The 17,850-nt window shown below is 35.1% G+C and overlaps 1 protein-coding gene across 3 annotated transcripts in view; it reads left to right on the forward strand.

Annotated features, from left to right (window-relative positions):
- Positions 1-17,850, forward strand: part of ITPR2 (inositol 1,4,5-trisphosphate receptor type 2) — a 527,231-nt gene that overhangs the window by 428,957 nt on the left and 80,424 nt on the right. For all 3 annotated transcript variants that reach the window (XM_079936794.1, XM_079936796.1, XM_079936795.1), the window contains 3 exons: positions 1,509-1,684; positions 13,298-13,462; positions 16,720-16,915. In XM_079936794.1, coding sequence (XP_079792920.1) covers positions 1,509-1,684; positions 13,298-13,462; positions 16,720-16,915 — 537 coding nt within the window. The remainder of the gene's footprint in view (positions 1-1,508; positions 1,685-13,297; positions 13,463-16,719; positions 16,916-17,850) is intronic.

Genomic DNA, 17,850 nt, shown 5'->3' on the forward strand with positions numbered 1-17,850 from the left:
AGCTCACGTTCTGATGGCGCCCCAGTAAGCGTGAGAGAAGGTGGAAGGCATCATCCTCTCCGTGGCTCTTTCAGATCTGTGAAACCCGGGCAGCTGGTGGTCAGGCTATGTTTTGGTAGACATAGAGGGCTCACAAGCCAGCGTCTTAATAAACATGAGTTGGGTACCCATTTTGTTCGTGTTGCCAGAGACCAGGAATCGAAGGTAATTTCCGGAGCAAGCAGCTTACCCCTTTTTTTCCCACCATCTTCAAAGTACTCTTATCAGATCATAAATCTGGTAAAGGGGCAGATCAGATCTCTCCTCCCAATCCTCTTTCATCACCGCTTGCTTTGAGAGATAACATAAGAACAACCTTGCAAGAGTAAACCTGTCTAAGCCAATGCTGCTCATTATCTGACTTTTGTTTTGTTTGTTTTTTAATGACTGACAGGATCTTCCTGCCTACTTTGGATCCATTAGCACTCACTATGAACTAAAGGCCTGTACAGAATTCACTGACCGAATCCAGATAATTCCATGGTGTCCATGATAATACAGAAACTCTGCACATCAGAGCACTCGTGGTGTTTGCATTCAGAAGTGAATTTTATAAATAATAAAAAGAGGTGTGGCCCAGAGAAATCACTAGTGGAAAGTCTCTATTTTATTCTTTCCCCTCTGCCTTCATCAGCCTAAAGACACACGTCTGAGGTCTAATCAGCCCAAGAGTGTTGCCCTTTAATTTACTTCTGCAAATATAGCACCACATGACCTTCAGAGGGGGATTCTTTGAATCCCCATGTCAGAGCAAACGTCAATGAATTGTCCTTTTTAAAAAAGGAAATGTATTTTTGAACCCGTTTTAGGGCCATTTCTAAAGAAATTTTTGTCGTAATGGAGTTTAGTTTTGAAACATTTGGAACTTCTGTTTTCTGATGACATAAATAGCTGAACGTTTTTTTTAGATGTTGATTTGGCTTTTAAATACACACATATACATATGTATTCATACACATAAATACAGTTGTATGTTTTAACAGTTAAAGCTTAGGTCTATTTCATTAAAGACAGGATATTCTACATTCTGAATTCTTTAGAGGAATCTATAACATAAAAACTTGATAATAATAAAACAGGACAAGGTATGAGTTCACTGCCTGATTCCATATGATTTAGCTGAACATTTAGTGGTCATTAATCATAAATTTTGAATTAAGACTCCCAAGTGAGATACCTCTATCCAAAGTATTTAGCATGTAACTCCCGTAGGAGAAAAAGATGAACAAGTCTCAGACTTAATGAAAGGAGCGTTGACTAGTGAGTATTTAAGCAGCCTGGGATTCATCACAAACTTTCTGCAAATGTAATAATGAGTAATGTGTACAGAGACATTTCCTCTAAGTATACAGTGTGTAGAGTGGGTTATTTTGAAATTCACTGTTTTAGGGCTTATCTTGCTGTATTATATAAAGTAGACTGTTCTAGTTTTGTTCTTAGTAAAAATAAACTCCTTCCACATTTTGCAGGTACACTTTCACCATTGTTCTCGGTTCTGCTTTGGATAGCAGTTGCAGTCTGCACATCTATGCTGTTTTTCTTCTCCAAGCCTGTGGGTATTCGGCCATTTCTTGTGTCGGTAATGCTCAGATCAATATATACAATAGGTCTTGGGCCTACGTTAATACTTCTTGGTGCAGCTAATGTAAGTACTTTACTTAGCTTTCTGCTGTTCTGGATGAATTAAAAGTGTACTAAATATAAAACTGTAACTCTACGCTTTAACTCTGTATATTCAGTAAATTCTGATTCATTGTGAGTCCGAGTTAATCAGAGTTTAACTTGTACCTTTTTTATTGACTTTTGAGAGAAAGGAAAAATGGCAAGTGAGGGGCTTCCCTGGTGGCTCAGTGGTTGGGTTCGTGCCCCAGTCCGGGAGGATCCCGCATGCCGCGGAGCGGCTGGGCCCGTGGGCCATGGCCACTGGGCCTGCGCGTCTGGAGCCTGTGCTCCGCGGCGGGAGGGGCCGCAACAGTGAGGGGCCCGCGTACTGCAAAAAAAAAAAAAAAAAAAATGGCAAGTGAAAATTTGATATATTTAAGATGGTAGCATTTGGGGCATGACCCAGTTCTGCAGTCAATTTAATCCAATTCAGTTTTAATGCCTTTGGCATCCTATATGGGCAGCTATTGACAAAATTAACTCTGAGCCACTGTTAACATCCTAAAGTAACTTCTAAATCATCCGAGAAAGATTAAATTATATTCAGCAGAATTTTAGAAGTGAATAATACCTTTTATAAAATGACCAAAAGAAAAGGGTTGCTGTAAGAGAAAATATGAAGTTGGACTCTTTTTATGAGAACAAAACCTATTAACTTGTGAAAGGCATAGATGAGACTTTTTTTCCACTAATTTTTTTTTAATTTTGAAATATTAGAACAAGGGCATACATTTCACAACTTGAGCTAAGTAAGTTTAGAATAAGTAAGCCAGACTACTATTGCAAATAGCAGTAATTTTGCCCAAGAGATAAAATTTTAAAGGGACTAGACAACTTTTTGTATGGCACAGCTAAAAAGGGATATTAGGAAATGGTAAATCACCAGGTTGATGAAAGAACATGTGGCAGGTAAATAAATCTTGCTAATATGTCTGCTCAATAGCTAAGCACTTTCTATATTTTTTACTGGGTTTCTAACATAATATCCTATATTCTGGTGTCTGTATATCTGTGTCTGGTATCTCCCCTACTACATTATACAGTTCATAAGACTAATGATTGATCACTCAATGTCTGGAACATCATTGGTATTCAACAAATATTTCTTAATTAAATTAACTAATGAATGAGTGAAAGATTATCTTTGTATTCTTATACATTTACAGTGCCTTGCACATAAAAAACAGGTGGCAAATATATATTGCAAATGAATAAATGAAATAATCAACCAAACTTTTGAGAACTATAAAGCCAAGCTAGTATGGCCAAATCTATGTTTCTGACCCCTATTATAATATTACATATAATATTATACATTATAATATTATAATTCTTCAAAAACTGGACGTGATATATATGACAGATATATACATATATATGTCATGGATACATATATATACATATATATATGTGACAGATATATTTATATGTTTATATATATTAAATGATTACATTCAGTTACCAAATTACCAATTATTCCTCAATCATTGTGAATAAAGGGAAGTGTACTATACATACAAAGGGCTCTATCAGTAAAGAATTCTGTAAAGTACCAAACATGTTATTCTGTAAGTTTCTTGAGGGCAGGGGTTCTCACATTCATAGATATAATCCTGTCTACCTCACTCACTCCCTACCCCATTTTTCTCCACCTTAATGCCTAGCACTTAAACATTCAAAAATTGTTTACGTGAACTGAACTAGTACTTTCGGTGCTTTGGAAATAAGCTAATTTTGCGAAATTTCCAACCGAGTGAATTAAGGAATCTTCATGAATTTATCTGATTTTTTCTAAGCCTATTACTGCATCCAGCTTCTTATTTTTTCTTTAAAAAATACATTGACGATCGAACCCAATTATTTGAAGAAACAAATAATATTTCTAAACTGATAACTGATCCTCAATAAGACATTAATCCAAGTGAGAAAATCCAAATTTGATAAATGAAATAATAGCTAGACAGAATTAGACCAAAATAACAGCATTTATTGGGTCTCTGTTATCTAATAGACAATGGTAATAATAGAGGATTTGTGGTTCTTGCCATCCAGAAGCTTTAAGGATATTTAAAGAGGTATGGAATAACATTTTAAAATCTATTGGGAAAGCCAAAAACATTGGGAGAATTTTTCTTTTGCCCCCTCATGGGACAAGATAAAAAGATAACTTCTGCCTGGTTTGGTGAGAATAGTTCCACTATAAGTAATGACTATTCATCACCAGAGGGCAGACAGCAGAAGCAAGAAGAGCTACAATCCTGCAGCCTATGGAATGAAAACTACATTCACAGAAAGACAGACAAAATGAAAAGGCAGAGGAATATATACCAGATGAAAGAAAAAGATAAAACACCAGAAAACCAATTAAATGAAGTGGAAATAGGCAACCTTCCTGAAAAAGAATTCAGAATAATGATAGTGAAGACGATCCAGGATGTAAAAAAAAAAATGAAGGCAAAGATTGAGAAGACGCAAGAAATGTTTAACAAAGACCTAGAAGAATTAAAGAACAAACACCTAGAAGAATTAAAGGACAAACACCTAGAAGAATTAAAGAACAAACACCTAGAAGAATTAAAGAACAAACAAACGGAGATGAACAATACAATAACTGAAATGAAAAATGCACTAGAAGGGAATCAATAGCAGAATAACTGAGGCAGAAGAATGCATAAGTGACCTGGAAGACAGAACAATGGAAATCACTGCCATGGAACAGAGTAGAGAAAAAAGAATGAAAAGAAATGAAGACAGCCTAAGAGACCTCTAGGACAACATTAAATGCACCAACATCCAATGCACCAACATTCGCATTATTGGGGTTCCAGAAGGAGAAGAGAGAGATACAGAACCTGAGAAAATATTTGAAGAGATCATAGTTGAAAACTTCCCTAATATCAGAAATGAAATAGCCACCCAAGTCCAGGAAGCACAGAGAGTCCCAGGCAGCATAAACCCAAGGAGAACCACACCGAGACACATAGTAATCAAATTGACAAAAATTAAAGACAAAGACAAATTATTAAAAGCAAAAAGGGAAAAATGACAAATTACATACAAGGGAACTCCCATAAGATTAACAGCCGATTTCTCAGCAGAAAATATACAAGCCAGAAGGGAGTGGCATGATATATTTAAAGTGATGAAAGGGAAGAACCTACAACCAAGATTACTCTACCCAGCTAGGATCTCATTCAGATTCGATGGAGAAATCAAAAGCTTTACAGGCAAGCAAAAGCTAAGAGAATTCAGCACCACCAAACCGGCTCTACAAAAAATGCTAAAGGAACTTCTCTAAGTGGGAAACACAAGAGAAGAAAAGGACCTACAAAAACAAACCCAAAACAATTAAGAAAATAGTCATAGGAACATACATATCAATAATTACCTTACACGTGAATGGATTAAATGCTCCAACCAAAAGACACAGGCTCGCTGAATGGATGCAAAAGCAAGACCCATGTATATGCCGTCTACAAGAGACCAACTTCAGACCTTGGGACACATACAGACTGAAACTGAGGGGATGGAAAAAGATTTTCCATGCAAATGGAAATCAAAAGAAATCTGGAGTAGCAATACTCGTATCAGATAAAATAGACTTTAAAATAAAGAATGTTACAAGAGACAAGGAAGGACACTACATAATGATCAAGGGATCAATCCAAGAAGAAGATATAACGATTATAAATATATATGTACCCAACATAGGAGCACCTCAATACATAAGGCAAATAAATGCTTACAGCTATAAAAGAGGAAATCGACAGTAACACAATAATAGTGGGGGACTTTAACACCTCACTTACACCAATGGACAGATCATCCAGACACAATATTAATAAGGAAACACAAGCTTTAAATGACACAATAGACCATATAGATTTAATTTATATTTATAGGACATTCCATCTGAAAACAGCAGATTACACTTTCTTCTCAGATGCAAACAGAAGTCCAGGACCAGATGGCTTCACAGGTGAATTCTATCAAACATTTAGAGAAGAGCTAACACCCATCCTTCTCAAACTCTTCCAAAAAATTGCAGAGGAAGGAACACTCCCAAACTCTTTCTACGAGGCACCATCACCCTGATACTAAAACCAGACAAAGATACTACAAAAAAAGAAAATTGCAGACCAATGTCACTGATGAATGTAGATGCAAAAATCCTCAACAAAATACTAGCAAACAGAATCCAACAGCACATTAAAAGGATCATACTCCATGATCAAGTGGGATTTATCCCAGGTATGCAAAGATTCTTCAGTATACGGAAATCTATGAATGTGATACACCATATTAACAAATTGAAGAATGAAAACCATGTGATCATCTCAATACATGCAGAAAAGGCTTTTGACAAAATTCAACACCTACTTATGATAAAAACTCTCCAGAAAGTGGGATAGAGGGAACCTCCTACCTCAACATAATAAAGGCCATATGCGACAATCCCACAGCCAACGTCATTCTCAATGGTGAAAAACTGAAAGCATTTCCACTAAGAACAGGAACAAGACAAGGATGTCCACTCTTGCCACTCTTATTCAACATAGTTTTGGAAGTCCTAGCCAGAGCAATCAGAGAAGAAAAAAAAATAAAAGGAATCCAAGTTGGAAAAGAAGTAAAACTGTCACTGTTTGCAGATGACATGATACTATACATAACTAATCCTAAAGATGCCATCAGAAAACTACTAGAGCTAATCAATGAATTTGGTAAAGTTTCAGGATACAAAATTAATGCACAGAAATCTCTTGCATTCCTATACTCTAAAAACGAAAGATCAGAAAGAGAAATTAAGGAAACAATCCCATTCACCACTGCAACAAAAAGAATAAAATACCTAGGAATAAACCTACCTAAGAGGTAAAAGACCTAGACTCAGAAAAACATAATACACTGATGAAAGATATCAAAGATGACAAACAGTTGGAGAGATATAGCATTTCGTGGATTGGAAGAATCAATATTCTGAAAATGACTATACTACCCAAAGCAATCTACAGATTCAATGCAATCCCTATCAAATTACCAATGGCATTTTTTACAGAACTAGAACAAAAAAATCTTAAAATTTGTATGGAGACACAAAAGGCCCCGAACAGCCAAAGCAATCTTGAGGGAAAAAAACAGAGCTGGAGGAATCAGACTCCCTGACTTCAGACCATACTATAAAGCTACAGTCATCAAGACAATATGGTACTGGCACAGAAACAGAAATATAGATCAATGGAAGAAGATAGATAGCCCAGAGATAAACCCATGCACCTATGGTCAACTAATCTATGACAAAGGAGGCAAGGATATACAATGGAGAAGACAGTCTCTTCAATGAGTGGTGCCTGGAAAACTGGACAGCTACATGTAAAAGAGTGAAATTAGAACACTCCCTAACACCATACACAAAAATAAACTCAAAATGGATTAAGGACCTAAATGTATTAGAACACTCCCTAACACCGTACACAAAAATAAACTCTAAATGAATTAAAGACCTAAATGTAAGACTGGACACTATAAAACTCTTAGAGGAAACCATAGGCAGAACACTCTTTGACATAAATCACAGCAAGATCTTTTTTGACCCACCTCCTAGAGTAATGGAAATAAAAACAAAAATAAACAAATGGGACCTAATGAAACTTAAAAGCTTTTACACAGCAAAGGAAACCATAAACAAGATGAAAACACAACCCTCAGAATGGGAGAAAATATTTGCAAACAAAGCAACGGACAAAGGATTAATCTCCAAAAAATATAAACAGCTCATGCAGCTCAATATTAAAAAAACAAACAACCCAATCCAAAAATGGCCAAAGACCTAAATAGGCATTTCTCCAAAGAAGACATACATATGGCCAAGAGGCACATGAAAAGCTGTTCAACATCACTAATTATTAGAGAAATGCAAATCAAAACTACAATGAGGTATCACTTCACACCAGTTAGAATGGGCATCCTAAGAAAATCTGCAAACGACAAATGCTGGAGAGGGTGTGGAGAAAAGGGAATCCTCTTGTGCTGTTGGTGGGCATGAAACTGATACAGCCACTATGAAGAACAGTATGGAGGTTCCTTAAGAAGCTAAATATAGAACTACCATACGACCCAGCAATCCCACTACTGGGCATATACCCCGAGAAGACCATAATTCAAAAAGACACATGCACCCCAGTATTCATTGCAGCACTGTTTACGATAGCCAGGTCATGGAAGCAACCTGAATGCCCACTGACAGATGAATGGATAAAGAAAATATGGTACATATATACAATGGGATATTTCTCAGCCATAAAAAGGAATGATACTGGGTCATTTTTAGAGACATAGATGGACCTAGAGACTGTCATACAGAGTGAAGTTAAGTCAGAAAGAGAAAAACAAATATTGTATATTAATTCATATATGTGGAATCTAGAAAAATGGTACAGATCAACCGGTTTGCAAGGCAAAAATAGAGACACAGATGTAGAGAACAAATGTATGGACACCAAGAGGGCAAAGCGGGGTGGGGGATGGTGGTGGGATGAATTGGGAGATTGGGATTGACATGTATACACTAGTATGTATAAAATGGATTACTAATAAGAACCTGCTGTGTCAAATAAATTAATTAATTTAATTTAATTAAAAAAATAACTTGGTAAGAGCAGCAAGTGTTATACTTTAATTTCTTCCTGAGAAGAAATCTACATGGAGATATAATTTTCTTATTAACTATGTGAATCTGTGGGTAGTCTAATAGCCTTCACAGCATAAAACACTCATTTGCACAGTCCCCAAATGATACATTATGATCTGCCTGTCCAGGGCATTTTGACCAAAGAAAATATTAGCTTTGATTTGGGACAAATTGAATGGAATAATTGTAATTTTGTTATGATAGATATTGATAGAAGAGTTTTTACCTATAGTTTTGACACTGTACAGATTAATAAAAACATTTTAGCAAATATCATTTACCTTAACGTTTAACATAACAGGCTCATTACAGAACTGTCTATGGTTTACCATTTCCTAGGAGGTAGGAAAAAAAAGAAAATATAAATCAATCATATTTTTCCCTTAGATTTTAACGTATTTATTAACTTAATTTACACTTAAAACTTTGCATTGTGTAACAGGTGGAACTATAATTGCTAAAGTGATAGGTATCAGAAACGGAAAAATCGTCTACCTGAGAGTTAAGCCTTAATGAGCATCAGAGTTCCAGACCTTAGGTAAATAGCAAGCCTCTGAATTCCATTCTTGTCATCAGTGAAATGAAGATATTAAAGCCTAGTCTGTCCTCATCGGGTTGTTGAGAAGATCAGTTCAGAAGATTAGTGTGAAGATTTAGAAAAGAACAATAGTATGATAATGATAGCAATAAAGGCTGCGGTTTACCGGTACCTAATACATGAAGTAGTATTTAATTGTAAAACATTGCTGTCATGATCGTAAAAGTGTTTGTATTTTGGTTCACAGGGACTTGTTTGTTTCTGACTCAGTGTCTTTCACAGTGTTAAGCAAATACAGAAAGTCCTTTTTTTGGTAAAGGAATCAAGTGGGAGGAAAAAACCTCAATCTATATTCTGAGCACTTAGTATTATCAGTTTCTGCGTATTATGATGCTACATCTTTATCATCTTTGCTCGTTTCTAAAAAAGTTTGTATTTACCTTGCAGCTCGCTTCTCTGTCTTGTCACGGGGGTTACCTCAATATTTGAGTTGTTTTAAAAATTCAAATGTTCTTCTCTGTTATAAAAGCATATCTTATAACCCAGTACAGTTTTCTTCCCACCTCTATGTTACATTTTTAGTTATTGCTAATGAAAATTAACATTATTTTGGCAAATATAAACACATTTTATCAGTTTGGGATCACTTAATATGTTTTCGTACCATCAAACTTACTTATAAATCTCATTTTAATAATGATGGTATTAACCAGTTATATGGATGTTATATAATTTATTTAACCATTTCATTAATTCTCATTGTTTAGATTTTTATAATAAATAATACGATAAACACCTGTGAAATATATTGAGTCAAAACATTCATATTCTCGTCCTTTCTTTCTCACACACACACACACACACACACTCCCTGTTTTTCATATAATATAGTCACTGATCCTCCCACTTCTGATATTCAGTTGCAGAAACAGAAAACTGCCCCAGTGCTGGGAGAATACTAGCATGTGTTGAATTCAGTAAGAGACACTACAGTTTACACCACCCTCGTTTACTGTACTGTTTCGCTGGCAATTTAAAAGATCTCTTGGGTGATTTTGACTACATGACAATTTTGCCTCACACTTTGACTGTAGAACCTTATCCTGCCCAATATGTAACATCACTGAAATGGAGATTTTTGAATCAGATAATCTGATTTTTTAGTAAGAAGGTTGATGAATATATAGTAATATAGTTAAACTGCAGTTTAAGACAATAGATTCAATTTTACTTTTTAATAAATAGTAGACAATCTTTTTTGCTATAATTGTTGGAAAATAAATAGGAACAATGTAAGATGGGGATAGGATTATTGATCAGGGACATAGAACCAAATAAGACAAAAAGGATTATATAAAGGCAGCTATAAATTTCTGTGATCACATAAAATAGCAAACTTTAAGGGACACCACATAGAATTCTAGAGCTGTGAGGCACCTTAAGGCTTATTCCCTTCTAGTCATTTCATTTTAGAAATGAGTGTATACATCCTATAGACACCAGGAGGATTTACCTAAGTAATTAGAGGCAGAGCCAAGACTAGAACTCTGATGGCCCAGCTTCTAAGCCAGGGTCTTCCCACTATATTGCACTGTTTAAAAAAAAGTCCTGCAAAGACATATCAATGAAATATAAAGTATCTATGAAAATATTACTATACTGTATAATTAATTTACCTAGTTAAAATTAATGAATTTGTTTTAGTATACATTGATTAACAAATGAACATTCATTTTTCTGTTTTGGAAGACCATCATTTGGATGATGTGTTACTTTTAAAAGGCTGTACAGAGAGCTTACATTGCTGCCGTTTCCCTCCCCCACCTGCCACTTTTCCCCCCAACCTTCACACAATTTATCCCATTCTCAATGAAAAATATATCAGGGCAGCTTTGAAGAATAGATGGAGAAAGAAAAAAATACAAGGGACGGTTGTGATCATTTATATCGGTATTTGTGTGCTGACTCGAGGGTCCTTCCAACACCAGTTCAGAAGATGGCCTTTTAACCACCTTGCTCAGTTCCCACACCCCCCGTTTATTGTTGCCCACATGAACGCTTGCCACAGAAGCAATGATCGCCTACGTAATGGTATTGACAAACGAAGGACTGGTTAGACAATGTCAAGTAAGTCATGACATGAAATGGGAGAATGTTTTTGTAACTTCTTCATTTCCATAAATATTCCCAGCTTTCATGGAAAATGCTCAATAAAACTAATTTGCAAATTTCCAGGTCATGCATCAGGAAAAACCAGCGTTCAGGTTTTTTCCTACCCAAATCATTTATACTTACACTTATTTCTTCGTGGTATGAATACTTCAGAATTAAAAGACAGCAGTTTCCTTGTTTCTGATCTCTGCAGAAATAGGTGGCTGCCACTACCAGCATTGGCTCCATCAAGAGAAAAGGAGCATATTCATCAATATGAAGCTTTATGTCAAGGTTCAAAAAAATTAACCTGAAACAAATAAGGCGAATCTTTCTTTTTCATGCAAGAATGGCAGAGGCCCTTTTAGGCAGAAGTGTGTCCTTGCTTTTGCATTATTTGAGAATTGAACTATATTGCTCTTGAGAACCTGAATTCAATGTATCCCTTTTCCTATAAGTATATAGGACTTACAGTTTTCCTGCATAATTTTTTTATGACTCAAATACACAACATTTAAACAATTTGTCTTCAACATATAATTCATCCTTCTGAAAAGTCATAATTTTAATTTTTATTTTTTATAGAACTTCTTATTTCTATTTCATATTGATGATATGGGTGAATGAATTAAACTTGCTTTTGGATAGTAAACATAAAGACATCCATTAATACAGTAGCTGTATTTAATAGTAATGTAAAGGTGTGATGATGTAACACTAAATAGTGAAGTAAGACTTTCTATTTAACATTATTCAAGTTAACAAGATGATGAAATTGATAATATCTATTATTGAGAGGATTTTTAATTAACATGGGGCAAACTTAGGAAAGGTTTGAAGTTTTTAATTGCTATGTTGTTGACTTGGTTTGGTTATCTTCACAACGTGCAGTGATAAACCATTTCTCATTTTATCTGTATTGATTTGGATTTCAGAAAGTGGAAGGAAAAGGTTTTTCCAACCTCTCAAATTTTACTTCTGCCCAAAGTGTTGTGCTCCTTCTTATGTTATTTAAAATCATTCCATAAGGCAGTTTCTTTCATATACATGGAAAAAAATCTATGATGTTGCAAAGAGCAAGCTGTCTTCCCAAAGTTAGATTTCGACATATAAAAACAAATATGATACCATTGCCAAAGAACCTCAGTATAAATTTCTGTATTCTGTATTTAAATTTCTGTACTTAAATTTCTGTATTTAAATGTATTTTTAATTTGAATACTCTACATCAGCGGTCCCCAACCTTTTTGGCACCAGGGACCGGTTTTGTGGAAAACATTTTTTCCACGGACCGGGGTTGGGGGGAATGGTTCAGGCGGTAATGGGAGTGATGGGGAGCGATGGGGAGCGGCAGATGAAGCTTCCCTCGCTGGCCTGCCGCTCACCTCCTGCTGTGCCACCCGGTTCCTAACAGTCCGCAGACTGGTACCAGTCCACAGCCTGGGGATTGGGGACCCCTGCTCTGCATGGTACCAAGGATAAAAAACACTCCAAAACGTTTACTGAATAATTACCATACATAGGACTTGGAAGATACATCCAAGTATTATATTTATTTTAATCTAGGTAGAGAAGTATATTTATATTTTTTATGAATGTAGAGTAAATTAAATACAAAAATAATCTTTAATGGCCTACTTGTTTAAAATAATATTCAGTAGAGAAAGTCCAGGATAAAAAAATCGAGGACAAATCTCTGGATGTTTTCTGAAAATATATTTTTCTATTTCATTTATAGTATAATAATAAAAACATTGCATTATTACTTTTAATATGGAAAATATAATGAGTAATATTTCAAGAGTCATTGTACTAAGGGCTTCATATTCATTATGAATTATTTAATTCCTTGAAGAGTTCTATGAGGTGGGAATTCCTTTATTCCAGTTTTTGAGAAGAAACAACCAAGGCCTCCAGTTGCATGGCCTAGGTCAGATAATAGCAGTGGGAAAACTAGAATTTAAATTCACGTCTGTCTTGATTTTAGAGCTGCGGCTCTTAATCACTCTTCCTCTCTTTTCCTGGAACTGCAAAGAATACAGGGTTTGTCTCTATGGTGTTTACATGCAGATTTGTAAGCAGTGCTGAAAAATTACAAAATGAGAAATCATAAAAGAAAACCACAGACTTTGTGAATAATAGGTTTTGTCAATGACATGCTGTTTTTGTGAGTTTCAGAACAAATAAGACAGTAAAATCGAATCTTTTCCTCCCTTTAGCTTTGTAATAAAATCGTATTTCTGGTGAGTTTTGTCGGAAATCGTGGCACGTTCACCCGAGGGTACCGAGCGGTCATCCTGGATATGGCCTTTCTCTACCATGTAGCGTATGTCCTGGTTTGCATGCTGGGCCTCTTTGTTCACGAATTCTTCTATAGCTTCCTGGTGAGTACATCTCTATGTGGATAGTCACTGCTGAAAAAAATACATAATGCTGCTGCTTCTTATGCTTCTTCCTTTGATTTTTTTTTTTTTTAAGCAGAGTCTGGCATTTAGGACAAATTATGTTATTTTTAGACTTGCCTAGGAAAATCATGCATTATTATTATTTTTAGTCTTTATCTCTGAGAAACGACATAGGTGGTACAATTCTTTATTTTATCTCTGAGACCCACCTCTTGACCCAGGCTTTGTATAGCAGGCTGCTTTGGGTTTCAGCCAAGTCATATTTCCCTTAGAGATTCTTCAACAAGAAAAGGGATATACTTTCTTGGTACTGAATTCATTGCATTTATTTATAACAGCAAATATTTTGTGTATCTTTAGAATGGCATATAAATAAAATGAAGGGGAAAGCCAACTTAGCAAAAAGATGATGAGTTGTTTTAAGGGCAGTCTTATAGTTTTAGATTTAATATGTTGTTGTTGTTAAGCTGATTTACATATATCTATTCATTAAGTGGATTTTCAGATTTCTTCTAAAGCCGCATTTTGGTTTTGGTTTTGTTTTTTTGCTGGTTATCAGTTTTCCTTCCTACATATATGTTCTGTAGCTATAAACCAGGAGAGGAGTCAATACAAGTATATGGTAATGTTTTGAAACTTAGAGCATTACCAGGTTAGCATCATGATGCCAGAGGAACAATTTATTCATATCTTCAGCTCACAGTTGCTATGCAGAGGAGAACACTACCCAATAAAATAATCCCTGAAAACAAGCTGAAGATCTAAAAACATTACGCTGACCTGGTTTTCTTGGGTCATGAGGGGCAAATTCATTGCCTCCTGCTTCCCTGTGACCTAGCTCACCCATGTAGGAAGATTAAGTAAGAAACTAATTTTCTGTTTACCCTAAAACACTTGAAAGAGCCACAGTGAAGAGCGGATTTGTCCCTTATCAACATAAGGATACAAAATTATCTTCCAGGCAGCTAAGTTAGATTAGTATTCAGCCAGTTAAGTTAGATTAGTATTCGGCCATCAAAAGTAGACTTTTTTTTCTGATCCAAGGATTCTAATGAATTCCTTCTTTGCTCTAATTCACCACAAAAATTGCATTTTTTTAAATCTGCCTATGATAGGTAAAGGTCTATTATACCCAGCTCTTCTCCCTGACTGTAATAAATATGTAATATTTATTATAATGTTTTTGTGCTTCAACCTCCTTGTCTATAAAATGGATAGGGGTAATATGAGAGCCTAGTAATATCAAGACCCATTAAAGAAATAATATGAAAAACATGTGAAATGATACATGTAAATCTTTGTTATTTAAGGAAAGGTTTTTGAAAAAATAAAGGTGTATTTGAATTATTTTATGAGTTATTACTAGTAATGTTACTTTTAATTTATGTTAACCTTAATTTCCAGTTGCATTTTTCTCTCATCTTTTTCAAATCATACAAACTTATGCTAATCTGTTTTCATTGGGTTGGTTATAAAAAGGATAGATTCCATTTTCATGTTTAGAGGACTAGAAGAAAATTTTAATGGACATGATGTCAAAATGGTATTTAAAAGTATTTTTAAAATATTTTTATGTTTTAAAAAATATATGAATTTGCATTCCCAGTTGTGTCCACAAATGCCAATCCTTTAACTGGTAATAGAAACCACACTCTAGATTTTCCTTTGAGAAATAAACGGAAGGAACCGTTCACCTGTCCAACATTGATACCTTTGCATTCTCAAGATTCTGATTCCGTGGGTGTGGCATAGGACCCAGGAATATGCATTTTCATCAAGTATCCTATGGGCTTCTGAAAACTATAAACTTTCATAAACTATCCAGAAATGATCTGGAACCATTTCCAGACCTTTTCTTTAAGCCACTGTTCAGCTGAGGGAAAATCTCCTTTCTGTCAACTAAATGCTTAAATAAGTTAAATAAGCCAGGTCAGTAATGTGGAAGCTGAACTTGCATTACTTAATTTGTCTTTAGGGAAGAATAAGGAATTTGCTTCTAAAGGTTGTATCTCCCTCCAGGAGATAAACAGATAGCAAAATAGTTAAACATATGTTTTTGTGTTTGACCATCAAAAAACATCAGTGTCCTAAGGTGAGCAAACAAGTTAATATATTTACAGCAATTATTTGCAAGACTATAGTTAAATTGGAAAGTAACTGTATAAGCCTCAAAACTCTGAAAAACAGAGTACAAGGCCCTGGTGTTTCTGAAGGGATGAGCGACACTGGTATTAATCATTTCAACCAGCTCAGAGATTTTAATCACTCCCCATAGATAGCAGAAAACAAACCCCAGTTATTCTAATATCAAAAATACTATTCATTTCTAAACTGATACTTATGCCTTCATTAAAGTAAATGTCAATATTGCTTTTAACCAGCTTTTAATAATGAAACATGTAGTTGCGAATGTATAATTTCAACTTTAAATATAGCAATAAATAAAATTGTTCTTAAAGTTGACTGCAGATAGCAGACACATACCTACGTTCTTGACCAGTGCATACGGATTGTCTACTACTAAACACAAAATGGAGAATAACCCATTATCCATAGAGGAAGTGAATTAACACTTGTGAATTATATTTCTCTTTATACTTCTGTTCCCAAAAGCATATACTAAAGTAATAGGTTTTGCCCTCAATCTACCTGTTTAGTAAGAAAGATGTTTGCATTTCTCAAATATTTTTAAATTTCATACCTTTTCTATTTTGGTGGGCTCATAAAATTGAATTCATGTCATTTCACCTCTAATCCCTTGATTAAACAATCCATTGAATGAATCCTTCAATTATTCATCACTTAGTTCCCTAATTCAGCATTCTCATGTTAGCCATTTTACATATTCTAGAAGCAACTACAGAATATCAGAAAGGCTAAAAATAGGGAATAAGTAGCTAAGTTGGTTATGTATTGTATTACAATTTTTCTAAATTCAAATTTGAAGCTATGCTATTACCATGTCTTAAAAAATTGATATTACATTGGTTATGAAACCAACATATGCACATTATATATTGTGTTAGAGTTATCTTTATTGAAAAACAGTTTATTAACACATTCAAACTGGAGAAGAAATACATATTTTGGTTCATTTTTAAGTTGTTATTTATACTGTTATTCTCTCACAGGTAAATTAAAATGGCCTGCATTTGTATTTGTGATTACCTTTGTATTTATTCACCCTTTGCTTCATTGCATTTTTTTCCTTGTTTTTGTTCTCTTTGGTTTTGTAGCTTTTTGATTTAGTATATAGAGAAGAGACTCTGCTCAATGTCATAAAAAGTGTCACACGGAATGGCCGCTCCATTATTCTAACTGCAGTCCTCGCCCTCATCCTTGTCTACCTGTTTTCCATTATTGGATTCCTTTTTCTGAAGGATGACTTCACTATGGAGGTGGATAGGCTGAAAAACAGAACTCCCCTTACAGGTATTGCTGTTACCACTAAATGAGCTTGCTCTGATGGCGGCTCTGACTGGTACATCTCTTGCTAAGAGGATCACAGATGAATGATGATAGAGGCAATGTTTTCTTCCATTCCTTTGAAAACATTTTCTTGTTCACTAAGAGCTCATGAGTGTGAAATACCCCTACGCTGTATGTTAGCTGACAGTGTGCATAGGAAAATCTTCATACAAGAAACGTCACCTGAGCTCAGTCTCAGTACAGAAGTTTCAACAGTGTTGACCGTACTCCCGGGGACCGTTGACAATTTCAGTGCAGGGTAATAATAGCTTTGGGATTCTTTCTCTTGGGGGATGTCTCCCCCAAGAACTTCCAGCATCATTCACAACCATTATTTCATACATGTTTGCTCATAGTACATTATATTACACTTGAATAGTTGGAAAGCATAAATGCTTTGATTTGGAAACCATCAGATAGAAAATATGCTATAGAAAAATGCTCAAAATATTGTCATTAAGGGGCTCTGTCCGTGAATATGTGACTGTCAGAATTTCTGTATGATATTTATTTTTATTGTCTGACTGGTTAGACATCACCCATTTATACTCACTGTGATTCTTGTGGTATGAGGGGTGACTCTTTCCATCTCACTTTGGACTTTTTATTTATTATGCTCCCTAATGGTTTCTTCTTTCCCCCTTTCCTACATTTTGTTGTTTTGGTTAAATTTTGTTCTTAAGTCTCTTTCCTCCTCTCCTGTTTTGCTGCATGGACATCACAGTTCTGCACTTTGCTGATAGTTTCTCTGGGTGATTCCACTGCCTATGGGTTGCAGAGAAGGGAAACCACAAAACGACTCTCTCTTTCTTCAAACCATCAAATTTAAAAGTAGGATTTAATTAGTGGTGCTTTTAGAATATGGGATAATTAAGTGGCATTTAGATCTATTATTTAGT

This window comes from Stenella coeruleoalba, assembly GCF_951394435.1.
Source record: "Stenella coeruleoalba genome assembly, chromosome: 11".
Taxonomy (NCBI): Eukaryota; Metazoa; Chordata; class Mammalia; order Artiodactyla; family Delphinidae; genus Stenella; species Stenella coeruleoalba.